Genomic DNA, 12,011 nt, shown 5'->3' on the forward strand with positions numbered 1-12,011 from the left:
GCATTGCTTTTCACTATATAACATCATAGGCTGCTCGCCATTCATACTTTCATTAAAGGTTTCATGACATTAATTTTCATAATGTTTTATTTTTCATTTAGGTTTTATGACCTAAATTACACCCAAACAACCTGAACTTTGAACATTCAGTGGATTTTCTGTGGTCTAGTGTTTTCTCTGTGTGTTCTGAAGCCTTTTGAGCTGCAATGAAAAAAGGCAAAATCCCTCAACAGTGACATCTGCTAGCAAATCCTTCCAAATGTAATATATGGGATTTGTACCTCACAGTCCACAGGCAAATCAGAGCACTTGTTTGAGCCAGAAAACCACAGAAAATCTACTGAATGTTAAAAGTTCAGGTTTTTTTGGGTGCAATTGAGCTCAGAAAAAAAACACAATCCCTTTAAAGATCTATTTTTAGGCCATTCTTTGCTTCATTTATACATGGCAGTGTAGTCAAGGAAAGAGATGTGTGTAACCTGGATTGTTATACATTTGACCTTAAAACTCATTCACCGCCACCAGGGGGCACCAAAAGTCCCAGACCGCCACCATATATCTTTTATTTTATTTTATATCTTTTTATTTTTTTCAAAAAAAAAAGTCTAAAAATAAAACACGAAACACATGTTATAAAACACGAAAAACACGTCCTTGGCGCTCCAGGACATCATGAAAAAGAAGTTAAATAAGTCCTTGGCGACCATTGAGTGCTGTCATGATAGCCATGGGTATCACTATCTCTTCATTAATAGTAGACTATACTGCCCTACAATATTGATGCCTCTACACTAATAGCCATATAAATGTGTAAGATATGAGCTGCTTTAATTTTTAGCATGACTATGGCATGGTCCTCTATGGTTGCACCTTGAGACCATCCCTATAAAGCCATAAGTGTTTGAACTACTAAAAATACAATAAGATATTGCAATACATGGTTTTGAATCAGAAGGTCTTACATGTATGTCTTAGTCCCGTATTTTACATATTGTGTGGAAATATGGGGGAACACATTTAAAACTAACACAAACCCAATATTTATATTACAGAAGAGAGCTATAAGAACAATAACTAGAACAGATTATTATGAACCAACTAATACTCTTTTTATTAAATTAAATTTCCTCACCTTTCCAATATTGTTAATAGCCATACATTTCATGTATTCCAAATTCACAGCCAAAGATCGGTTAGCAGTCTGAGCACGTTGGCATTTAAACTTGTAGCACTGCGTGTGTACTCGCCCAGTAATTCATTCCTAAGACTTGGAGTCAGATATTGTCCTCTAGTTCCTATACATTTAAAAGTTCTGGCAGAAAACGTATGTTAAGTAAAAGTAAAATTTCCACAGGGAATAGCACAAGGAATAACTTGACTGAAAATATGAAGCACAAACGTATGGGGCACACAATTGACAGGTGTGTTGCGATTAGTGTGGGGTAATTGATCACACCACCTATTTTGTGTGCCCAATAGAGGGTATGCGCGTGACATCATCATCAAACCAGGAAGTTATGCAGGAACGCCTACTGAGTGGCAAAAACTACTTTCTGGCCTTGACAGCCCATACATCTACACAGAAAAGTCCTATCTGATTGCATTAAACAACGTTAAACAATGTTAAACTCACTTTGCATGTTGCTTTGCCACTCGATTTGACACTCGATGTGCCATTCACTTTAAGCATGCGCATACTCTCTATACATTTGTGCTTCCTAAAGGAAGTTTTGATATGTTCAGTCCTGCACTCATTCCGGGCCCCTCGCCGGAGAGAATGTTGTGAGAGATGTTGTGAAAGTGGAGATATTTTAATAAATACACGTTTTCTGCCAGAACTTTCAAATGAATATGAAACTAGTCCCCAAAACGACTCCAAGTCTTAGGAATTAATTATTGGCTGAGTGCACACGGAGTGCTACAAGTTTAAATGCCGACGAGGTCAGTCTGTTAACCGTGCACGGATAGGACCGACCCATGACTGTGTATTTGGAATACATGAAATGTATGTAAAATCACAGACATTCTAGGACTATTTACTTCACTAAAACCAACTTACCGTTAGTTGATTTTAAAAGTATTTGCGTGTCCGTGTGTGGACAAGTGACTTTTGTGCCCGGACAAGTGAATGGGAAATGTACTTGTTCGAAGGACAAGTGCCTCAAAACGTTAATGTTAAGCCCTGTAGCTTATTTAAAGTAAGAATGGTAGGTACTATTTAAGCTAAAACTTCAGCCTACAACTTTTCGGTCTAGCGGTCTTGTGCTGCTTTGTTTTTGTTTTTATTGTTTTCATTGTATGAAATGTCATATTTGCATATGGCTCATGACCGAAATAAACTATAACTAGCTAACTAACTTATAAACATATAGTCTTGTAGTCAGCCGACGGGGGAGCTACCGAAACGTCTTAACGGGTTTCTGAACTGCCCACAGCCCTTCTATGAGACATAGACAGAGTAGAAAAAAATGGTGGTATTTTATCATTAACATTAGTGAGGACCAATTATATGAAGATAGGTTGAACAGTGGTGAAGTGGTCCTTTAATTCTGTGGTTGAATGATGCCTTTCCTGACCTTTTAGCCAAAGTGTGAGTAACATTCTGTCTGATAATAATGGACAAGTACTGTAGCACGCACGCACGCACGCACGCACACATGCACGCGTGCTCGCACAATTTCCGGTTGTCTCGTCTATTCACATCATATGCAGTTGGCTGTCTCAGCCAGGCCTCATATCTGTGAAATTTAATATCTTCTATCTTTGCCATCAGAAAACAACACCATATGAATCCCCACTAGAACACAAGATTTTCTCCCGGGGCCCTTTCTGTCTCTCTGTTGTTCTTCATTTCTCAGTGGTTGTCTTGTGCTCCTTTGACCAAAAGAACAAGAGTAATTCACTGTAATTGTACAGTCAATACACAGGCTTTATTGTTGCTCAATACAGTATGTCTCAGTGGTTCTCAAAATGGGAGTCTGAGGGTCCCCAGCAAAACGATGAACAGTTTAACCACTTAAACCCTTTTATATGAGCTTGTAGATCTGCTATTTTAGAAAAATCGTGAAAATGTGGCACAAATCTTTTAAATATATATTCTTTCACAGCGAACGTCAAATACAGATAATTCTGTCGGTCTTTGACATAAAAAAGCTTGAGCACCACTGAAAACCTTTCAGAAAACTGTCAGGATTTAGAAGACATTTTGTAGAATATGGTCTCAGGTCTTAATGGGTTAAACAGCACAAATATTCTTCTATGGCGGATCCCTGGCAGAGAATCTTTAAAAATAATGATTCAATTTGGGCGGGTCCCTGACTGAGAGGAACCACTGGTATATCGCAACCCATGTTCTGTTTGTGACGGTGCAGTGTTGTCCCGTTGCAGATGGTGTCCCTGCATGGACCGTGCCCAGGTCTCCGTCAGTAGGGGAGCGCCTGAAGAACGGGGCTCTGCGATCAGCCGAGCCGTCGCCGGCCCTCAGGAAAAAGAGTCTGTCCCATCATGCTGCTGAGGTGAGGGACCCATCATTCAACATTTACATTTGAAATGTACTTTATAGGACGATGACACCCATTTTCTTCATGTAGTTGGTGCTCAATAAGATGGCGCCATTTCTCTCTACGTTCTCGCTCTGTGTCTCAGAGGACAACTTTGGAATGGTCCGAAACCTGTATACCAGTGACATCGTCAGTATGCAGATTTGGTCATTTCAAATAATTTAGTTTAATGTTTTTTATATTATTTTAGCATGCTAACTTTCCATTTCCATGGTCCATTTGTTCCTAAAACTATCAGTTATTTATCTGGGGAAACCCTGGAACCCCCTTAAGGACCCCTGGGGGTCCTCAGACTCCACGTTAAGAGCCAGACAACACACACACACACACACACACACACACACACACACACACACACACACACACACACACACACACACACACACACACACACACACACACACACACACACACACACACACACACACACACACACATTGCTGTGGTTATTGTTGCAGGTTTTGTCTTTGTTTTGTCCCCTCAGTTTGTTTGTTCCTAGTGTTCTACAGTCTCTATTGTTGCTCTTTGACGAGTGTAAAATGTGCTTTAAACTAATTTGATTCAGTTTGATGTGTAATTGTATTTGAATGATCTGGGGCCAAATGTCTGGCGTTACGACACAAAGCCCATTGTAGTTTAAACAGCAATTTGACAGCAGATCATGATCTGAGAGCAGTTATTTGGTTCTGTCAGGCCAAGGGTTTCCACCCATACATCACAGCATTCAAGATTCACAGAGGGTTATGATAGATGCATATTTTATGGTATTTCATCCCAAATTTAGCACATCTGTGGTAATGACGACGATGGTGAAATGATTTGTGTTGCCCCGTCTTACACGCTCATCTGTTCTTCTTGAGCGACTCAAGCCTGTTAAAAGTTTGTACGGCGGTGCTGTCAGATAAGTGGGTCACACACAGACACAGCGAGGAACGCGAAACAGCCGTGGCCCAGGAGGAAGGCTTTATAATGTCTATCTGCTTCCCTCCTTGCCTGGCTGACTGACAGACTTGACAACTGAACAATGTCTGCCTTGATGGCTCTCGCTGTTTCTCTGTATCAGTGGCAGGAAAGGCAGGCCGCCGTGGGTGTGCTTTGTGTTTCCAAAAGGAACATAATATGGGTCGGGGTTGTGTGTTGTTGCAGGAATGGGATGTTACTAGTTTCTGGTGAGGTTGCAAAAGTATGTATGTTCACAACACGTCACATTGTGAGGTTAAGATGGGCCAATTTCGGAGAAAAGATTTGGCGTAGAGGGGAAAAGGAGTGATCGAAGTATAGAGCACCAGGCCTGAGGGACCCTGGTCAACTGAATGTATAGGCGGGTTAACCAGTCTGTAGGGTAAAGTGTGTTAATACAATATACAGTTGGAGGCCATCGATATTGTCCTTTTCTTTTTGCTGAGGTTTGCGTGATCTGCGCAAAAGGACAGTTAACCCATTTTGGGCGGGAACCCCTTTTGGTGTTTTAAACATTATGTTATAATTTAGCTATTGAAAAATAGCAGATTTTTGAAAAATCGTGAAAATATTTATTTCAGAAAACTGGAGGTTTTAGAAGGAATTTTTAAAAGTTTGAGGTCAGGCCTAAATGGGTCAAATGATAAGGGACAATATCGGTGGCACCCAACTGTAGCTAGCACATCTGCAGTGGTTGAAGGTGGTCTTCCTACTCTTCTGTAAGAAATGTATAGTTTAGTATACCCTGGTGTCGTGTAGGAGTAGGAAGAAAAGTATGAATGGTATGTAAGTATAAATGGTTGAAAAGTAGTACTGCCTGAAGATCATGAGCTCAGTATATCCACTGGCCAAGAAGGAACTTTCGTCTTGATGTGCAGCAGACTTTTAGTCTCTCACGTAGGAGGCCATGCAGGGTTCAAATCCAGGGTAGGACATAAAAGTTACGTATTGCAGCTTTGAGCTTGAACATTAAGCTTGAATTGACCTGTGATTGTAAGCCAGCTGCTACCTGGAACTCTATCATCGATCATCATTGATCTTGTTGGCAGCTCGCCCCAAAAGAAACGGGAGCATTGAGCAGAGGTGTGTGTGTGTGTGTGTGTGTGTGTGTGTGTGTGTGTGTGTGTGTGTCATTTCACGGTTCCATTTGTGACAATTATTCATTTGAATCATTGACTGTTGTCTTAATATTCAAACATCGGAGTGTGCAGGGATCCTTCACAATGAATCACCATGTTAAGATTAATTACACCACTTTGTCAGCTGTGTTTTCACGTCTTCTAACTATACCCTCGTTGTACAAAATGACTTCCGTCGTTCCTTCTCATGAGGCCCGGAATGTTAAATATGGCGTTAAAACGTCCCTGTCGGGTCATATTGAAATGCAGCCACTCCACCGTTTCCTTTGAGCCTTGGAGGGAGGAAGGTGACATTTTGTCCCTGATACGTGCACTGAATGAACAAACATAAGCCATCACAAGTTCCCCACCAGGGTTACCAAGACAGCACGTCCTGCCGTGCCCAGCAGACGTGTCATTTAGAGACCGGGAGAGATGTTAATGATAATTTTCTTATAATATGACTTACGGAATGGTTACTTATATGTATTTGCAGTCAACAGCAGTGAAGAGTTATTCACAGCTAATTGTCAAGCTGTTCGTTGTGTACTTATGTGCAGAATTCATGAAGAGAGGAAGCGTGACTTTCCTCTGTTAATTTGGCTCCTGTAATGATGATATTGTATAAAGTATGGTGAGTTAATTCAGTAGACAGCCGCTGCCATCAGGACGCGGGTAGACAGCTTCCTACCAATTAGTGCTGAATGCTTCCAGTAGTTGTACGTTGTCACAGTAATCGAAACCAATTATTTGAATAGTATAGTAAAATATATATATATTTCTATATTCTGTAGTTTCAGTTGTGTATATAATTTCATTTCCATAGGAAGGAAACTAATTTGAAGTCTGATTCTCCACGCACGCACGCACGCACGCACGCACGCACGCACGCACGCACGCACGCACGCACGCATGCACAAACAGCTGTTTAACCCTGTCTAACATACTAATAGGCTGGCTTTGCTGCTACCATTACGTACCTACAGAAATGGCAGAGAGAACAGCCTTACAGCTGCTGAGTTAATATGAGTGTGTTAAACAGGATTTACTACGCAATGTGTTGCAAAGCAACAAACTGACCAGACACATTCTGATTCAAGACCTGTAGTCATGATGTTATTCCCATCCAGATGGCTGCAGAAAAATCCTCCGTAATTAACAAGGTGACATAGTCTCAGCGGGTTGCACCTAATTAAACAAGTAAGACGCGTGAACGCGGGAAGCGAACGCAGCTTGTAAATTGCAATAACAACAATTAGAATAAATTACGTACTTTTTTTAAGGTTTTTTTTAAGTTCTCTTTCTTTTTTTTCTTCTTTTTTTAAGATTCTTTTTAAGTTACGTTTTTTAAAAGTTATTTTGTGTGTGTGTGTGTATGTGTGCGTGCGTGTGTTTTTTGTTTTTTTTACTTTACTTTTTTATTTAAGTTTTTTCTTAAGTGTTTTTTTTAAGTACATTTTTTTTAAGTTAAGTTTTTTTAAAGTTACGTTGTGTGTGTGTGTGTGTGTTTTGTGTGTGATACAGCTGCGCCCTCTGGTGGCGGGCCGGTGGTGTTACAGCGTGACACACACACACAGACAGACAGACAGACACACACACAGACAGTTTAGGCCATCTTCTATAGTTAGTGCTCACTGTGTTCGCAATCACTGCGTTCGCAATAATAATAATAATAATATAAAGTAGGGATGTCCTGATCACGTTTTTTTGCTCCCGATCCGATCATTTGATTTTGAGTATCTGCCGATACCGATTTTTCCCGATCCGATATTTATATTTTATAGAACACGCATGTCATATCACAATAGTACAATATCCCAAATCACAGACAATATCCAGTCTAATATCATGATATGGATATAATATTGATATAGGGATGTCTCAATCATGTTTTTTGGCTCCCGATCCGATTCCGATCATTTGAAAATGACGTGATCGGCCCCGATTTCCGTTCACCCGATCCGATCGGGACAACCCTAAAAAAGCTATTCTATTTTGGTTCTTGTACTGTAGTTCATCTGTCATTCTGTAAAATGTAAGAGCATCTGTTATCTTAAGCCATTCAGGCCGGGAACCTATTTTGGTGTTTTAAGCATTATGTTATACTTCAGCTATTGAAAAATAGCAGATCGTAGTGCGGCACCAAGTGCCGCGCTACGAGCTTGTAGATCTGCTATTTTTGAAAAATCGTGAAAGTGTGGCGCAAATCTTTGAATATATTCTTTCAGAGCGAATGTTTTTAACTCAAATCTTTGCTTCTGGGGGGTGCCTGGAACAACATATTTTCAGGTGGGGGTCCGCAGCCAAATTCATACTATTCTGGAGGTCCTTGACATGAAAAAGGTTGAGCACCACTGACATAGAAACAGAGGTTTTTCAGAAAACTAAACTAAACTAAATGGGTTAATGATATTTCACTCTTTCAAATTGTGGCCATCTTCTTCTGGTACCAAGCCCTCCTCCTGTAGCTGTAGTTAAGCCGTGGTTCTTTGATGACACTGCGACTCCAAACATACACGCACGCACGCACGCACGCACGCACGCACGCACGCACGCACGCACGCACGCACGCACACACGCACACACACACATGCACTCACATAGACATAGTGCTGCTGAATCATGTTTGAGATTGGTTCAGACTGGCTGAGCCCCTGCTGCTTGTGTTGTTGTGTGCTAGCTAGCTGTGGGGCTGTATGGACAGATGTCATTAGTGCCTTTGGAAGCGAGGGCCTATGCCCTTCGTCTGAAGACGAAAGGATAAACATTCGGTTACAGTATGACGAAGCTCATTAGTCTAGTCATTAGTTAGCTCGGCATTTGGACCGTTATTTATCTTCTAATGGCGCTTATCTTAATTATTCTCGGCCCAATCACTGTAGATGGCCGCCCACCCTAGAGTCGGGTTCTGCTTGACGTTTCTTCCTAAGGGGGAGTTGTTCGTTGCCACTGTCGCAATATTGCTTGCTCTGGGTGGTTTTCTGCTCTATAGACGAATTCAGAAACAGGTCTCATGGTCGCAGCTTACGTATTTCCTGTAGGCAGAGCCGACATAACTGCGGGGTAAACCTGCCTCTTAAAAAACCTCTTCTACTAAGGTGAATTGTAGAAGAGCTGGTGTAATGGAGTGACTGATGTACAGTCTGCCTCAAACGTTACTCTTTTACCTGCTTTTTACTAACACTAACATTACAAAGATGCCCAGAACATCGAGATGAACCTGCAGTTTATGGCTGCTCCAACAGTAGTGGCAACATTAAAAAAAAAAAAAAACTGAATGTCAAAATATCCACCCAGGCTGAGACCAGAGCCATTGAGTAATGGTTGAGACGAAGCAGTGAAAGGTCCTGAAAGATACATAACGTCAGTCTTACACAATACCCAATCTTTCTGTTTTATGAACACAAGGCTGCCGTACTGTATACCTCATACTTTAAATGCTTATAACTAAAGTTTTCAAATACTTATAGTGGAGTAAAAATCACACCCGTGTGAACTGAGTGGTGTAAGGTCTTATATAGCCTGTCTGACGTAATGAAATCATGTCTGACGTAATGAGATCACACCCGGGTGAACATAGCAACCATGCTCATTTTTTCTGCACAGAAAAAAAACAAATACCTCAAAATTACAATGAAAGTACAGTATTGAGTAAATGTACTTAGTTACTTTTGGTTGTTGGCAGAGGTGGACAGTAACGTACCTAGGCCTCACTCAGACCTTTGCAGCATTGCTGCATGCTTGTTGTATGAATGCTGTGAGTGTCATGGCCGCCCCAATGCATTTCCAATGGAAGTCACATGGTTTGAGGACTACATTTTGGACTACAAGCTGTTGTATGGCTTTCGGCTGTGTTTCGACTGCGCCCCTCCCCCTCATACAACACAAGTGTTGTGTCAGACCATGTGACTCCCATTGGAAATGCATTGGGGCAAGCTGTGTCACACCCTTTGTATACAACAAGCATACAGAAATCTGTTGTAAAGGTCTGAGTGAGGCCATAAGCACTTACTTAAGTACAGAATCTGTACTTGAACACTTACTTAAGTACAGAATCTGTACTTAAGTACTGTACTTAAGTACAGAATCTGTACTCAGTTACTTTCCAGCACTGGTTGTTGGGATGATGTGCCAGGAGGACCTTGAGGTGAACTTTGTACTGTAGAATGAGAATAATGGACAGGGTGCCCCCTTGTGGTGTCAAAATGTAACACAGGCATAACCTTTGTCGACTTGAGTTGCACTGAAATATCGATGCATGTGATACATGTTATTTCCATACCTGGAGACGAGCTTAAAATAAGAGTTGCAATGTTTTATGCTGTGAGCACATTGCTTACGGGGCTACGCACTACGTAGTAGTAGCCCATTATAAAACAGCCATGATTGTTAGTATACCACCTTGTTTGCAGTCTCTTGAGCACATGGAGGAAAAATATCAAATGCTACAATAATAAATTTTTCTTTTTGAATTGCTGCACCACAGCAGAGGTCATGTACCTCACAGCAGAACGAGCTGTTTGATATTCAGTTATTGCGACACACATCACCAGCTCGTTGCTATGAGAAACTACAGTAAGTGAATACGGAAAAGTGCTTGTGTTTGCAGAAACCAGGCGGGTTTTATGCATTTAATATCACCAGCGCATTCCCTGCCCTGCCAAGGGAAGTGGGGGGTTAATGAAAGGCATTCAGCAGTGCTCTCATTTTGAACTTTACAAATTCATATTTTTCTTTGCTTCTTTTGTTGTAGTGTCAGGTGTGTCAGGTGTACGTAAATCTGTACGTAAGTCTCACCTGTGCCAGGGGATTATCATATAAACCCCAGTCCAAGTCTAAACAAAACTTTTCTCGTTGTCTTCTCTGTGACAGAGTTGGCATTTGCAATCTTCCCGCTAATAAAATTGTAGGTTTGTTTCCCTGCCCACATCCCTGGTTTTTTCTACAAGCAGGTGTTCGGGTGAATTTCACCTGTGTTTAGTGATAGAATGATAGAGAAATATCCCATACACCCACAATGGGCTTTTTTATTTTTTTCCCTTTTTTTTTTTACTGGACCATGTCCCAGGAATGACCAAAGGAGAAGTTCCCAGCTACATTATATTTTTTTCTTTCTGCCCCCTCACTATCGTAACTCTTCTATTAGATGGCTCTGGTGTGTACCACATATAGTGATGATATGATAAGAGCGCCCCTAATTACAAACCAGTGTGATAAATAATACTCAAGTTCTTCACCGATTTTGACCCCCTCCCCATAGGGCCCATCCATTTTCTTTTTTTTTGGTGAAAAGTCTAGATTAATTATTAAAGAAGAGTACCACAAGTCAATGTATTAGGCTGTACTTCAATATATTTTGATGAGAAGTATTTCTTGTGGAATATTTTACATTGGGTAAAATATACCCGTGTTTAGTGATGGTGTGAAAAAAGGCATGTTTGTCGAGCTGCAAACTTGCGCCCTGCACACAAGTAGGCCATGGCATGTATGACCTACCGTACTTGTGCGCAAGCAGAGCGCGCCATGAGGTGCGCTCACCACTGGCTCCGAGTCCTAGAGCTCTCTGCGGTCTGTCTGGGTACGACTGCTGCTCTGAGTCCTAGAGCTCTGCTGTCTGGGTACGACTGCTGCTCTGAGTCCTAGAGCGCTGCTGTCTGGGTACGACTGCTGCTCTGAGTCCTAGAGCTCTGCTGTCTGGGTACGACTGCTGCTCTGAGTCCTAGAGCTCTGCTGTCTGGGTACGACTGCTGCTCTGAGTCCTAGAGCTCTCTGCGGTCTGTCTGGGTACGACTGCTGCTCTGAGTCCTAGAGCTCTGCTGTCTGGGTACGACTGCTGCTCTGAGTCCCTATAGAGTCCCTATATAAGCTACTTTGAAGTACAGTGTACAGTACAGTTTTTATATAGCACATTTTAACACAACCGGAGTTGACCAAAGTGCTTTACAACAAAAGAAAAATTAAAGCAATTTTTTTTATTTAACCTTTATTTAACCAGTAAAATCACATTGAGACCATAGTCTCTTTTACAAGTGCGCACTGGCCAAGAGAAGAGGCAAATACATGTTACACAGCTCTGCCAGTAACAACAAATACAGGACATGACAAGACAAACAATAACAATATGACATCCGTAATACCAAAAACCTACTACATCAAGCAGAGTGAAGAAAAACAGCATATAAAAACCAAGTGTAGTAGTGTCTACTGCCTGGTACAACTGCTGGTCTAAATCCTCTACTTTGAGTGCTACTAACTAATGTCTAATACAACTGCTGTTCTAAATCCTTTAGACCCGTTATTGACCTTATACCAACCTTGAAACGTGCCTTAGTTACTTCACCAAGAATGGTGGACCCTTATTGGCTGAGGGAGG

General features: G+C 41.4%; 1 protein-coding gene across 4 annotated transcripts in view; it reads left to right on the plus strand.

The window, feature by feature from the left end:
* Positions 1-12,011, plus strand: part of osbpl10a (oxysterol binding protein-like 10a) — a 105,509-nt gene that overhangs the window by 70,829 nt on the left and 22,669 nt on the right. For all 4 annotated transcript variants that reach the window (XM_079522255.1, XM_079522256.1, XM_079522257.1 and 1 more), the window contains one exon: positions 3,388-3,515. In XM_079522255.1, coding sequence (XP_079378381.1) covers positions 3,388-3,515 — 128 coding nt within the window. The remainder of the gene's footprint in view (positions 1-3,387; positions 3,516-12,011) is intronic.

The sequence above is a fragment of the Electrona antarctica genome (assembly GCF_951216825.1).
Source record: "Electrona antarctica genome assembly, chromosome: 15".
Lineage (NCBI taxonomy): Eukaryota > Metazoa > Chordata > Actinopteri > Myctophiformes > Myctophidae > Electrona > Electrona antarctica.